The sequence below is a fragment of the Canis lupus genome, chromosome 9, assembly GCF_003254725.2.
Source record: "Canis lupus dingo isolate Sandy chromosome 9, ASM325472v2, whole genome shotgun sequence".
Lineage (NCBI taxonomy): Eukaryota > Metazoa > Chordata > Mammalia > Carnivora > Canidae > Canis > Canis lupus.
The window spans coordinates 1,500,643-1,514,635 of record NC_064251.1 but is presented as its reverse complement, the minus strand read 5'-3'; the positions used below and the strand labels follow the sequence as shown (position 1 = coordinate 1,514,635).

The 13,993-nt window shown below is 64.5% G+C and overlaps 2 protein-coding genes across 9 annotated transcripts in view; both read left to right on the top strand.

The window, feature by feature from the left end:
• BAHCC1 (BAH domain and coiled-coil containing 1) overlaps positions 1-13,993 on the top strand; it is a 318,708-nt gene that overhangs the window by 87,785 nt on the left and 216,930 nt on the right. The window lies entirely within an intron of this gene.
• Positions 4,269-10,430, top strand: PVALEF (parvalbumin like EF-hand containing). Of its 5 annotated transcripts, none has more exons than XM_035721404.2 (5): positions 4,269-6,094; positions 8,683-8,795; positions 9,001-9,136; positions 9,360-9,475; positions 10,260-10,430. In XM_035721404.2, exons 2-5 carry the CDS (start codon positions 8,690-8,692, stop codon positions 10,304-10,306), a joined length of 405 nt encoding a protein of 134 aa, XP_035577297.1. In that variant the 5' UTR covers positions 4,269-6,094; positions 8,683-8,689; the 3' UTR covers positions 10,307-10,430. The 5 variants fall into 5 exon arrangements, with proteins under 5 accessions (XP_035577297.1, XP_035577294.1, XP_035577293.1 ...); XM_035721401.1 differs by lacking the exon at positions 4,269-6,094 and adding an exon at positions 6,272-6,403; XM_035721400.2 differs by lacking the exon at positions 4,269-6,094 and adding an exon at positions 6,330-6,489.

Below are 13,993 nucleotides of genomic sequence, written 5' to 3'. Positions count from 1 at the left end.
AGCCAGGGGGCTGGGGGAGCTGGGGGGCTGGGGGAGCTGGGGGCACGGGCGGGGGGAGCTGGGGAGCACGGGGGGCTGGGGGAGCTGGGGGAGTTGGGGGGCACGGGCGGGGGGAGCTGGGGGCACGGGGGTAGCTGGGGAGCACGGGCGGGGGGAGCTGGGGGGCACGGGCGGGGGTAGCTGGGGAGCACGGGCGGGGGGAGCTGGGGGGCTGGGGGAGCTGGGGGGCTGGGGGAGCTGGGGGGCACGGGGGCAGCTGGGAGGCACGGGCGGGGGGAGCTGGGGGAGCTGGGGGGCACGGAGACGCGCCGGGGGCTGGGGGGCGCCCCGCGGCGGGGAGTTGCGGGCGGGCGGCACACCGGGGCGCACGAGCACGCAGGGGGATGCGAAGGCGCGCAGGGGGGCCACGCGCGGGCCGCACACGCAGGTTCGGAGGCGCGGGTCCGGCCCGCGCCCTTGGGGCGGCGCCCTTGGGGGTATTTTTGCAGGAGCCGCCCGCCTGTGCAGCCCGCGACCGGGGAGAGGAGGAGGCCGCCCCCGCCCCCGCCCGGGGCGCACAGCCGGGCACCCGGGGACCGTCCCCTCCCCGCCCCCCCTCGCCATCTTGCCCGATGCGCGCCCGCTGCGGGGGGGGGAGCGGGGGGGGGGGGTGGTTGAGCATCTGGGTTTTATGTAACTCGGGTCAGGCTCCTTCCGCGCGGTCCATCCCCCGGGTGGTGAGCAAAGCCCCTGCGCAGGGCCCGCTGGAGGGCAGGGGGGGCGCAGGAGGGGGCACCTGCTCCCCCCCCCCAGGGACCTGCTCCCCCTCCCAGGCCCGGGGGCTTTGGGGAGCGGGAGGGAGCCTGGTGCTCCGGGCGAGGAGTCCACCCCTTAGGGAGAGGCTGCCTAAACCTGCCCTTCTCCTGAGGGGGCTCCCGGTGTAGAAAGTCCCTCCCGGAGGCTGTGGGCAGTTCTCCGCCACCACAGGCCCGTGGAGGACAGGGCATCCAGAACCTTCCAACTGGCCCTGGCTGTGTGGCAGCTGCTCTAAGAGGCTTTGCCCCACAGGCCGCTGTGGACGGTGAGAGAGCCACAGGTGGAGTGGCCCGGCAGACGGCCTGCCCTGTGGCAGGTGCTCTGATCCCAGCCCCAGGAGCAGGGAGGCCCCTGGGGGTGGGGCGGGCTGAGGTCTCTGCCCCAGGAGCGCACCCACGGGAAGGGGGCCGGGTCCACCGTCCGCGACCTCCCCTCCCCACCCAGGAGGCAAGCCCAATGCCGCCTGGCTCCGTGTAGAGGGGCCTGCTTCTGCCCACCCAAGGGGGCACCCCAGATACCCACGAGGCCGGGGAGGCCCCTTGGGGACAGGCAGGGGAGGTGACCCGTGGCCCTGAGTTACCTTTGCCCCGAGCCTCTGCATCACTGTGGCCGGCCTCAGGGACCAGGGTCAGGAGACAGTTGTGTGCGCCACCATGTGCACACACTCCCAACCCTCCGGCCGCCTGCAGCACAAGCCTAGGCAGAGGGTGGGCCACATCCTGGAGCCTTGGGGCCACGGACCGTCCTCTGGGGTCCAGGCAGGGCAGGGGAAGACCCCGGGGGCTCCAGGGGCAACACTCCCACCCCTTTTGGCCAGAGTGACACCCCTTCCCCCCCGGGCGACCAGGAGCTACTTCCCCGGCACAGTGACCATTGAGCTAGAGGTGTCCCAGGTGCCCCCGCCCATGAATCTGTCCCTTGGATCAGTGCTTCCCACTTGTGGCCCACCAGCAAGCGCTCACTGTCGGCCCAGCATGGGGCAGGGAGGCTGGCGCTGGAATTCAGGGGACGTCTGTCTGCCTGCTTCCCCCCAGACGGGCACTGCTGTCCGTCCAGGGGTTCCGGAGCCCCGGCTGTGATGAGACCGCCTGGGGGGACAGGGCCTGGCAGCCCCGCGGAGGGCGCAGCTGAGGTGCTCGGGGCCAGTCGGGCTGCCTGGGAATCTTTCCTTGGCCTCCGGGCCGGGGGTCAAGTCCCCTGACCTCTGAGAAGAAACAGGGCAGGCCAATCTGGGGTGGCCCCAGTTTCCTGAGGACGCGCGCCCTCCTCCCCTGAGCTGGGGCAGGCAGGATGCCCCAGAGCCCTCCACAGCGGAGCGGGGGCTGGGCCCGATAAGGGCCGGGGCAGGGCTGCCACCTACCTGAGTGGCCACTGCCCAAGGCCCTGCTTCCACCCACAGAGGCCCGGCTGGCAGTCACGCCTCCTCCCTGGCTTCTCCACCACGGGACACACAGTGAGCTTCCCTCGGCCCACGGAGACCGGGGTCATGGCCAAGAGCCTCTGCACCTACGGTCCCAGGGGTCCCATCGGGGGCAAGCCCACGTCCTGCCTGCCCCACCCAGGACCCGAGGGCGCAGGCCAGGCCGGGAAGGGTGTCCACAGAAAGGAGTCTGGGCCCAGAGGACATGCAGGAGAGGGGAGGCCCCTCCCTTTGGGGCCAGGTGGGGTGACATGAGGGGGGCACCAAGGGGCCCCAGAAACTCGGGGGTTATGTCTGTCTACAGGTGAGTGGGCCCACGAAGTGTGGTGCATTGTCCTCAAACACCTGCTGGGACATGGGGACCTGGGAGACGTGCTCAGGCAGAGAAGCCAGGCGAGGAGGGACAGATGCCATGGGCATCCGTGTGAGGGACCACACTGCCCCTGACCACAGAGCCGTGGCGCAGGGAGGGGCAGACCCGCGAAGGGGCGCAGGGCCCGCTTCTGGGGTGATCACCGTGTTCTGGAACAGAGGAGGTGGTTGTGCAACCCTGTGACTATCCGCACAAAACCCTGAATTGTGCATTCTGAGCACTGACCTTTGTGGTGTAGGAGTTGTAGCTCAGCAAAGCCGTCAAACTCCGTAAGCAGGTGGCTGATATTTTAATGTAAAATACGCTAGAGAGTCAGAATCACTGAGGAAACCCACGCAAGAGCGGGAACAGCCAGCGCGGCCTGAGGCCTGGGGAGCCCGGACCGCTCACCCGTCAGCCGGGCACCCCTCACATCCAGCCTCAGATGCGCACCCTGGTCTGGCCATGCCAGGCGCCGCGGAGCCAGGGAGCCCGGCCAGCCTGGGGGGGAGGCCTCCTGTGTTCCCCCCCCCCGGGGCATCCAGGCCCCTAATAAGGGAGGAGCCACACTGCCCGAGTCCTCACCTGAGGCTGGACGTCCTGGAGCCGCCCTCACAAATGACCACGAACCTGGGCCACAAAGCAGCAGAAATGGACCCACGACTCTGGGGCCTGGCACTGAGCTGTTGGCAGCCCCGGGCGCTGATGGGCTAGGGGACCCCCGCCTGCCTCCTCCAGCTCCCAGGGGCACCAGCGGTCTGTGCCTGAGGCCCTGCCACACCATCCCCTGGGTCTCTCCTGTTCTCATAAGGAGCCAGCCAGTGGACTGAGGGCCCAGCCTGATCCAGAAGGGCCCCATGCTGGCTTCAGGGCCCCGGGCTCACTGTAGGGCCTGGTGCTAACTATAGGGCCCCACACTAACTTGAGCACATTGATGAAGACCCTATTTCCAAAGGAGATCCTATTGACAGGACTGGGACACAGACATACCTTCTGGGGGCACTGTCCATCCCACGACACAGGGGCAGGGCCAAGGGCACAGGGTGGGTGTGGGTGTCCGTAGAGTCCCGCCTATAATAAGAAGACATGTTAGCGTTTGAGCTTGCCCGGATCCCGCCCACAACCCCTCATGTGGGCACCACAGTGGGCACTGCCCCGGGGACACCCTGCCTGCTGGGCCTTCAGCCCCAAGGGACCTGGCACCCCTGCACCCCCAGGCCCCCTGCACAGGGGACGTGGCCACAGGCTGGGGGTGGGGGAGGGGGTCAGGTGCTCCTTACTGTCCTCACAGCCTGCCCCCATCTGTGGGGGAGGGGGTGCCGCTGCAAAGGGGAGGGGACTGTCCCTCGCCCCCTGAACTTGCTGGTGGACAGGCCCCAGACGCAGAAGTCTCCTCCACAAGCCTGCCCACCCCAGCTGTGCTCGGCGGGGTGAGGATGAAAGGGGTCCCGGCTCTTCCCCAAGAGGCCTCAGAGGGCAGGGGGCCTCTGCGGAGGGTGCCAGTGCCCAGAGCCAGCCAGGTGCCCCCAGCACCCCCAGCACCCCCAGGGGGTTACGCCGTGACCTGGGAGGAGGCCGAGGCTCTTGTCCTCACTGCTCGCTAGAACAGAAGGGCTGACCGGCCTCACACTCTTGGGGCTCGGGGCAGGGCTGGGGGGGCCGCGGGGGGGCCCAGGGCCGGCCCCCCACCCCACACTTGCTCCACGTGGGAGGGGCAGGGCTGTAGGGCCTGCATATGTGGGGGGAGGACAGTGTCCCCAGAGTTGCCCCCAGGCCAGCTCAGCCCAGCGTGGGGGCCACAGAGCTGTGGGCGAGGAGGTGCGGCAGGCTCCCCACCCCTCATGTGCAGCCCCCACAGAGGTGGACACAGACTGGGTCTTCCAGGGGCTTCCCTCGTGGGGTCAGGCGGGCCGGCTCAGCGCTTGGCCAGTCCTGCTGCTTATTTATGTTTCCTGTTTGATTTATGCTTCATTAAAAGCATCGTTTCCTGTTCTGCATATTTCTTTTTCTTTCTTTTCTTTTTTTTTTAAGATTTTATTTATTTATTTGACAGAGAGTGAGAGAAGGAGCACCAGCAGGGGGAGCAGGAGAGGGAGAAGTAGACTGAGCAGGGGGCCAGATGCGAGACTCCATCCCGGGACCCCCGGGGTCATGACCTGAGCCAAAGTTAGATGTTCAACTACGGAGCTGCCCGGGGGCCCCTATTCCTTTTTTTTTTTTTATATTTTATTTATGTATTCATAGAGACAGAGAGAGAGAGAGAGAAAAGCAGAGACACAGGCAGAAGGAGAAGCAGGCTCCTTGGGGGGAGCCCGACGTGGGACTTGATCCGGGGACCCCAGGATCATGACCTGGGCTGAAGGCAGGTGCTAAACCCTTGAGCCACAAGGACTGCCCCCCCCCCTTTTTTTAAATCCAGGAAATGCACATGATGTAAAACAAATCATTTTAACATGAACCATTCAAGGGCATTCAGCACGTTCACAGTGTGCAACCACCACCTCTATTCAGTTCTAGAACATTCTCCCCTCTCCAGAAGAAAAGCCTGTACCTGGTCAGCACTGACTCCTCACTCCCTTTCCCTCCAGCCCTCGGCAGCCACGACCTGCCCTCTGTCTCTGTGGGTCCGTGGATTTGCCAATTCGAGGTATTTTATACAAACCGCACCGTGCGCCATGGGCTCCTCCGTGACTGGCTTCTTCCTGTCCACGTGAGGGTCGGGGTCCATCGGCCTGGGGAGCGTGTGGCTCCTCCTGCCTGTGCGCAACGGCCTCCCCCGTAGGGCCACGTGCGGCGCGGGGAAGTGCTGCCTGCTGGGGGCCTCGCGGGCGTGTGCAGGTGTGTACCCTGCGCTGGGCCGAGCACACGAGCACGACGGAGAGCTCCCAGGCGGCCTCGGAGCCAGAGACGCCCCCCCACAGAGACACACGCTGAAACAGCATCTCTACCAGCAAAACGCTGGGATCGGTTCAGGGTCCGGCAGCAGGCGGCCAGTGGAGGAACTTTCTGGAGCATGGCCGGCCTCGTGTGAAGCCATTACACGAGGCGGCGCACAGGACGTGTGAATTTCCCGGGGATGCGCGAGCGACTCTCACGCAGAGAAAGCAGATCTCAGAGCCGCGTCCACGCCGTGCAAAATGCGGAGCAGGGAAGCCGCACGGAGGGCAGCTGGTGGTGGCCAGGGGCTGGGAAGAGGTTGCCCCGGGGGTCTGTGCAGCTTGTTAAAAACCAGAGGACCTGAGGGGTGTCGGGCAGGAGCCCTTGGGTGCGTCTGCGTTGGTCTCCTTGTGCTCAAGCCGGTGACTGTCTTTCAGGCCCCCCCCAGGGAGAGGCCAGCACTGCCTGGGGTCCCACGGCCCTGCTCCCCACGACCTTGGGGCTGACGGACCCTCCCCTGCCCTCCCCCGCTTGGTCCGCCCCACCGTGGCTCCCTGGTCCCCCACGGTGACCCAGGGACAAAGGACAGCTGCCCGGCCTGGCTGCTCACCAGAGGAGGTCCCCGGTCCAGTGGCTTCTCGGACATGCAGGTGAGTCTGCACGCCCCCGTGACCCTGGCGGCCCCGGCCAGCCCGTCCTGGATGCCCTCCCTCACACGGTACGGCCGGGGGCAGGGTGGACCTAACGCGGCGGACACCGCACCTGCCCCCGAGCTGCCCACTCGCCCCCCCGCCCTGGGCTCGGGGAGGCCGGGCGCTGCCCAGGGTCAGCCTGCCCCGCGTGGAGGCGCCAAGTGCCAGTGAGCCCCTGGGGGAGGCAGCGCCAGGCGGGAGTGGCCGGGAGGGGCAGGCGCTGGGGGACAGGTGCAGCCCGGCTGTCAATAGCCCCAGTGCTCGCAGGTATAAAAGCTGGGGCCCCTGGGGCAGACTCTCAGCACCCCAGCCTGACCTGCCTCCCCAGAACCCTCAAGGGAAACCAGGCGGAGGTGAGCCCTGCCCGGGAGGGGCGGTGTGGGCTCCAGGCCCAGCCGGGCTCCCAGCTGCGTTATCATCCACAGGACAAGCAGAGGCCCGGGGGGCCGAGGAGGCCGCAGGGAGGCCCAGGGCATGCAGGGCAAGGAGGCGGAGGGGGAGGGGCGGCCCCGGGGGAGCCCCAGTCTGGAGGCAGCTGGGGGCCGCAGGGGTGGGCCCGGGGTGCACCTCGCTTCCGTGGCCTCCGACAGCGCCAGGAGCTGGGGAGCCGTGTGGGGAGGCCGAGACCTCAGGACCCCAGGTGCGGAGTGGGGGACCGGGAGCCCCCAGGGCCAACAGACCCACTGACTCTGGAGGTACCCTCACGGCTTCACGTGAGTCCCTGCCTCTGTCAGCCCCCAGCCCCGCGCTCCCTGGGACCCAGGCCCCCCCTGCTGGGCCCCCTGCCTCAGTTACCCCCGCCCCCAGCCCGTGCAGCGTTCTTCTCCTGTCAGCACCTGAGCTTGGTGGGTGACTCGCTGGCAGATGCCAGCAGAACGCGGCCCCAGGACGGCGGGCGTCCGGGTGAGGAGGGAGGGAGGGAGGGGTCGTGCTCGGGAGGCACCAAGTGGGAGCAGCCCAGGAGGCTGGGGGGGACCCGGGCCACCAGACGCTGGCTCTGTGTGGTGCCCGCAGTTCCCAGCCCCCAGCCCTGGCGGGACACGTCAGCCTCCCTCTGGGGTGAGTGCGGCTGCGGCCCGGGCCCTGGATCAGGGCTATAAATAAACTAACGGGGCGGCCGAGGCCCCGGGCTCGCCCCCGCTCCAGCTCCGAGCTTGGGCTCCCCTGCCTTCCTGCGGGGGCACCCCTGACAGCAGCCGTGTGGGACTGGCTGGCGACGAGGCACAACCAGGGTGCCCATGGGGGCGGGCAGGGCACCTCCTTGCAGCACAGAGCTCTGAGACCCTGGCCCGGGAGAGCGGAAGCCGGGTCTCGCCTCTGAGCGGGCCTCCGATGGCAGCTGCCCCCCGCCTCCCAGGCCAGCCCCCCAGGAGCCTCCTTCCGGGCACGACGGCCGGGGACCCGCTCCAGGCCCATCTCAGGCCCGGAGCCCTTCCCCCAGCATCTACCTTCCTTCCTGGCTCCTCACTTGACCCTGAGAAGGGGCAGGATGGGCAGGGGTCTCCCCACTCCACAGATGAGGAGACCGAGGCCCAGGGCAGCCGTGGGGTGCTCCCGGGCCAGGAAGTCCGGGGGCATAGGCAGCACGCCCTGCCCCCCACAGGCTCCTGCCAGGGTTGAGCCGCAACCTTTGACCCGTGGCTCCTCTATCGGGAGGAGAGTAGAGATCCCTCCGGCCACTGCCCAGCCCCACGCAGGATGCATGGGCCCCTGGGCTGCCCCCCTGGTCCTGGGAGTATGTTCCAGAAAGTTCTGCAACCTCGTGAACTTTTGAGAAGGCCAAGGAGCCTCTGAAATAGCTGTTTTGCCACAAGCCCCAGAACCCAACCCCCCCTGGGGACAGCAACCCGAGAGCCCGGCAGGTCACAAGGCACTGCCTTGAGGGCCACAGGACAGCCCGGTCCCCACCTGCTGGCCCGTCAGCCTGTGACCAGACCCCCACCCGCTCGGCTGGAAGCCTGGCCTGCCTCAGTGGCTCCTGCTTGACAGCGACTTTCCGTGAACAGGGGGCAGCAGGCCTCCCCGCTTGGGGCGCCCGGGCGCCCATCTCCCGGAGCCAACCCAAGGCTGGCCTCTGTCAGCACGCCCCGCTGCGGGGCCTGGGAGGGCGAGGCCAGGGCTGTGGGCCGCAGTCACGGGGGAAGGAGGTGGGGCCTCAGGTACGGGGCGGCTTCCCGGAGGAGGCGGCTTTGAGACAGGCCTGAAAGGACAGACAGAAGTTCCCTGGCGGCGTTGAGGGGGCCGAGGGCAGCCACCACCTGTTGGGAGCCAAGGGAAGGGCCTTGTGCTCTTCACTGACCGTCTGGGGGCCTCGGCCTCTTCCGTGAGAGCAAGTGACACTCAGGATGGCCCGCCGGCAAGAGGGGGCCCCGGGCACAGGAGTGTCCTCTGCGGTCAAGGGCAGCCACACGCCTGGTCTGGGCCCCTGGGGACCCTGCTCAGGAGGCAGGAGTTGGCACCTGCAGGGACTGTGTCTGCTCCGGTCCCAGCAGAGCGCCCTGTCCCCTGCCGTGCGCGCCCCCCAAGCTGCCTCCCATCCCCCGCAGGGCCACGATGGACGAGGAATTCTCCTCTCAGATGAAGAAGATGGCCTTGGCTATGGGCACGTCCCTGTCGGACAAGGACATAGAGCTGCTGCCCACGGACATGAGGCATCACGGTAGAGCGCGCCCCGCGTCCCCGGCACTGTCCCCCCGCCCCGGCCCGGCCGGGCCGCGGACGCAGGAGCCGCAGGAGCCCCATCGGCGGGCTCCCCGTTCCCGGGGCTGAGCCGCCAGCCCCGCGGGGTGGGGGGAGGGGGCCGTCCCCACCGCAGGGCGGAAGCGTCCCCCTGGGCCCTGGTGACCCACGCCCGGCCGTCCCAGGCTCCTTCAACTACCTCAAGTTCCTGGAGTACATGCAGAAGTTCCAGGCCGCGGGCCAGCTGGACAGTGCCATCCGCCAGGCCTTCCAGACCCTGGACAAGGACAAGAGCGGCTTCATCGAGTGGAACGAGATCAAGTAATGGCCCCCGGCCGGGGGTGGGGTACTGAGCCCCCCAGCACCCCGGGGGGCCGGGCCCGGCCAGAAAGTCTAGGCACCCCACGCTGGGGCCGGGCCCGGACACCCCCTCCAGCAGGGCTCGTTCCCCACCTGTAGGACGGGGAGGGGGCCCTGTGCAAACCACTGGGTGCCGGCCGGACCCCCAGCTCTGACCCGAGCCCGCCCCCGCCCCCCACCCCAGGTACATCCTGTCCACCATTCCCAGCAGCGGGCCCACTGCCCCGCTGACGGACGAGGAGGCCGAGGCCATGATCCAGGTGGCCGACACGGACGGCGACGGGAGGATTGACTTCGAAGGTGGGTGGGTGCGGACTGGGGGGGACGCCAGGAGCCTCCAGTTGGCCCCCACCCCCGGGCACGGGGCGCTCGGCCATGTTGGGTGGGTGCAGCCCCGCACAGCGGGAAACCAAGCGTCAGAGATGCTGAGTGTGCGGGGGCGGGGGGGCCCACGGTCTCTAAGTGGGCGAGGGTCGGCTGGGCGGGGGCGGGGTGGTCTGAGGGGCAGGGGGAGGTTTGAAGGTGGGAACCAGAGCCCAAGGCCCCGAGGTCTGGTCCCCACACAGCACCCCTTCGGGCTGGCTCGGGGACCAGAAGGCAGAAGGCAGCACGGTGGCCCCTGAGAACAGCGGAGCGAGGCTCGGGGCCCAGGACGGACAGGCCTCCACACCGCCCCGCCCGCTGGGAGCCTGAGCTCAGCTCTCTGGGCCCGCAAAGCCTGCCTTGCCAGGTAGCCCCAGGATCGCAGAGGGCAGCCTGGCCGAGGGGATGGCTCAGGATTCAGCGCCCCAGCCTCTCAACTGGGCCTCAGTTTCCCCACTGAGAAAGGCAGGATGACCCAGTCCATCATTAGTCCACCACGCAGGCCCTGGGTGGGGACACAGGGCCCACAGCAACCGCGGGGGGTGCAGACGGCACAGCTCTGGTCGGCCTTGCTCCTCAGGGCCCAGCAGGGCAGGCCACGGGATCCCCTACAGGTGAGACTCCCCCTCATAAAATGGGGCGTGCCTCCCCATTGGGTCTGCAGGCCTTGAGGGGCACAAGGCCAGGGGATTATTTACTAGAAATCTGTCTCCTATCCTAGAATTTTCTGAACTGATCAAAAAGGAAAAAGTTCCAAAGAAGAAGTAGTACCACGCTCGGCCCTGGGCATCGTGGGACATTCGCATGCCTGACCGAGGGGGCCATGGGGGTGGACACAGCGCATGCCAGGAAAATGGAAGAACAGTGTCATTAAATGAACGATGCAGCCCGAGTGTTTCTTGGGTGGAGTGTGTGAGCTGGGGGGGTGGGCCAGTGTGGGAGTGAGGGGGGCACACAGGCTGGCTGGGTGGGTGCAGCGGCCCCGGCCCCACCGCCTCCCGGTCCCCACACCACGGGGCTCTCGCCGCTCCTGGCAGTGCTCTGTACCGACACCCCTTCTCCAGCCCCAGCTGGCCCCTGCTAGGCTGCCCTGGCTTCATACAGCTGCACAGGGACACAGCGCGGGGACACCTGCTACCCCAGGGTGCAGCCGAGGGGGACCTGGCATGTGCCCCAAGCCGCAAACCTGCGGTCAGTCCTCTGCCCGCCTGCTTCCCTCCGCCCCCAGCTGGGCCTCCGGGCTCTGCTGCTTGCCCCCTAGGGGGAGCTCCATCCTGTGGTTTAGGCCCCACCTGTGGGCTGGGGCTCCCTGCCCCCTGCGCCCTGCTCCCCACTCCTGAGCCCTCGTGGCTTCCTGACGCCCCGGGTCATGTGAAGATGTCATCTCAGAGCCCGAGGCCGAGCTCTACGGAGTCCCAAGTCCCACCAGTCCAGTCGGCTGTGCATCATTCCTGGGCCTGGGCTGATCAGGCCGGGAGCTCTGCAGCCCACACCCGGGGAGCGCTGGCTGCACTCCCCGTCCATCCCGGACCTGGACCCGGGAAAGCACTGGGCCCCCCACCTGGCCCCCAGGTCCACCAGTGGGGGTGAGCATCGGGGCGGGTTTACAGGAGGGCTTCATCCTCCCACTGCTGTGTGGGACTCTACACCCTCTAGGAAGGAGGAGCCTGAGGTGGCCTGACCAGCCCGACCTTCCTCCTCCTCTCCTCACCTTCCAGAGAATCCCACTGGCTCCACCCTCAGGAAGCCACGCCCCCCTGTCCCTGCCACCATCCTGATCACCACCCCTCTTGCCTGGGTGGCTACCATATCCCCCAGATTAGCTGCCCGGCCTCTACCCTCTGACAGGTGGTTCTCAACCCAGCAGCAGGGAGGTCCTTTAAAAATAGAGGTCAGATCTGGGGCGCCGGGCTGGCTCAGTTGGTAGAGCACGCAACTCTTGATCTCAGTGTCATGAGTTCAAGCCCCATGATGGGTATAGAGCTTACTTAGAAAAAACAAGTCAGATCTATCGCTCCACTCAGAACCCTCTAGAGGCTCCCTTGTCAAGCTGATTCCTTGGAATGCCCCTCATGTCCTGGTTCTCCTCCAGGCCCTGATTCCAGCCATGCTGCTCCCTTTGCATGGCTGTTCCTGCCTGGCATGCTCTTCTCTAGATTCACATCTGCATGACTAACTCCCTTGTCTCCTTCTAAATTCCCTCAAATGTGACCTCCCAAAGAAGTCAATCCTAACCCACAGTTTGCACATCACACTCGCCTCGCTACATGCTCTGCATCTCCTTGCCCTGATATCTTTCCCCATAGTACTCACCTCCCACTAATATACCATAATATTTATGTATTTGTTATGTTTACTATGAGTAAGAAAAGTGTCAAGGACATGGGGATCTGAGACCCCAGGGAAGAAAGGCTTTGAGAGGTAAGCCTGATGTTGGCACAGGTTGCTCATCAGTCATTGGTAACAGTGCCCAAGAGACTGAGAAGCTGAGGAGGGCATCCAGCAGCCTCCTGGGTGTTTGGTATCTGCCAGGGAGGAGGAGGAGAGGCTTGCCTTGGGGCTCTAAGAAGTGGGGAGTGGACAGGAGAACCAAGCCAGTCTTCACAGAGACTGGAGTCTGGCTACAGCTAGGCCAATCCTTCTGCTTCACTACCCCTCAGAGCAGAAGAAGTCCCTGTGGACCGGGGGCCAAAAATGGCCCAGTGCAGGCCAGACCTGGCCACACTCATTTATTTGCATAGTATCTGTGGTCGTTTTCAAGTTATACTTAACTGGAGGACCACACAAAGCCTGAAAGTAAAAAGAATCACAGAGATACACCACACAAACACTACCATGAGCAAGTGGGTACAGGTACCACTATCAGATGAAAGAGACCACAGGCAAGAGGCACTGCTAGACAAAAAGGACCATTTCATAAAGATGAAGGGTCAGTTCACTAGGAAGACACACAGCTCTAAACATGTACACACCCACTAACACAGCCTCAGAATTCATAAAGCAAAAATGAGCCAACTGGAATGAGAAAGAGAGGATGCACAATCATGGTGGCACATTTTAGCATTTCTCTTGGGAATCAACAGAGCAAGGAGGGAAAATAAATCATTAAGGATACAGGAGAGGGCAGCCCCGGTGGCGCAGAGGCTTAGCACCGCCTGCAGCCCAGGGTGTGATCCTGGGGACTCGGGATCCAGTCCCACGTCGGGCTCCCTGCACGGAGCCTGCTTCTCCCTCTGCCTGTGTCTCTGCTTCTCTCTCTCTCTCTCTCTCTCTCTCTCTCTCTCTCTCTCTCTCTGTTGCTCATGAATAAATAAATAAAATCTTTAAAAAAAAAAGGATACAAAAAAAAAAAAAAAAGGATACAGGAGACTAGAAATACCATGAATGAACTCAACCCAAATGATACAGATCAACTCTGCATCCAACAACTGCATTCTCCTTAAATCAACAAATATTTACCAAAATTGCCCAAATGGTGCCCATAAAGCAAGTCTCAATTGAATCAGAGCATTGAAGAAACATATAGAACGCACTTTCTGACCGTAGGTAAATCAAGTTAGAAACTGTAAACTAAAAAGAAAAGCAATGCAGCACAAAACAACTCCCAGTTCACAGAAACCACTGTGGAAATTAGAAAATATCTTGAACCCAAGAATAACCAAACTACAATAAACCAAAACCTCATGTTGCTTGGAAGAAAACTCAGTGTTTGCTGCATGGACTGGGAAGGGAAAGCCCGACCATCAGTGGTCTAAGAACTCTCCCCAAGAAGTCAGAGAAAGGAAAGAAAATTCCATTTAAAGGCGAGGGAAGGGAGTAGAGGAGTTCTGAAGGGTCAAGGCCAGTCAGTGCCCCCGCCCCCTGGCCTGGCCCCTGCAGGAGCGCACACCCCACAGGGCAGGCTGGGGGTCTGTTTGGCTCCGAGTTCTGCGCAGCACAGATCCAACCGCAAGTTCAACGACCTATCTGTGCTGTCACTTGTATCCAGAGAGGGTGGTGGGTCGGAGGCAGGTTGTCTGTCAGAGGGCCACGGGTGCAGGGGGCCTGGTAAGGGGGTCCAGGTGAGGTGGCGCCAGAGATCCCTCTAGCTGCCCCTATAACCCATAGTCATCCAGGGAAGGGACCCCGCCAAAAACCCAGGGTGTCTCCCTCTTCTGTCCACAGGGGGCTTTGGGGTGCTCCTGCTGGTGGTGGCCAGTGCCACCTGGGCCGGGAGGTCAGGCCTGCCTCTGGTTGGAGCATCACCTCCACCCATCTCTACGGGTTTCCTGGCTTTCCTGCTTGCCCTGCTCTCTGGACACCACCGTCTTCCCATGTGCTGAATACCTTACTTGCAAAACTACATAGTTGAGTAATTTACAGCCACTTCCCCATGGCAACTCCTAATAACAGCTTCAGACAAAAATACCTTTTTTTTTGGTGGGTGGAGGGAGGTCAGAGCCTCGATAGGAAAAC

Bases quoted from the DNA above. Each gene is read 5' to 3' on its own strand.
- PVALEF (XM_035721404.2), top strand. From the start codon at position 8,690: ATGGACGAGGAATTCTCCTCTCAGATGAAGAAGATGGCCTTGGCTATG. The intron at 9,137-9,359 runs GTAATGGCCCCC...CCCCCACCCCAG, and splicing joins ATCGAGTGGAACGAGATCAA to GTACATCCTGTCCACCATTC. The intron at 9,476-10,259 runs GTGGGTGGGTGC...CTCCTATCCTAG, and splicing joins CGGGAGGATTGACTTCGAAG to AATTTTCTGAACTGATCAAA.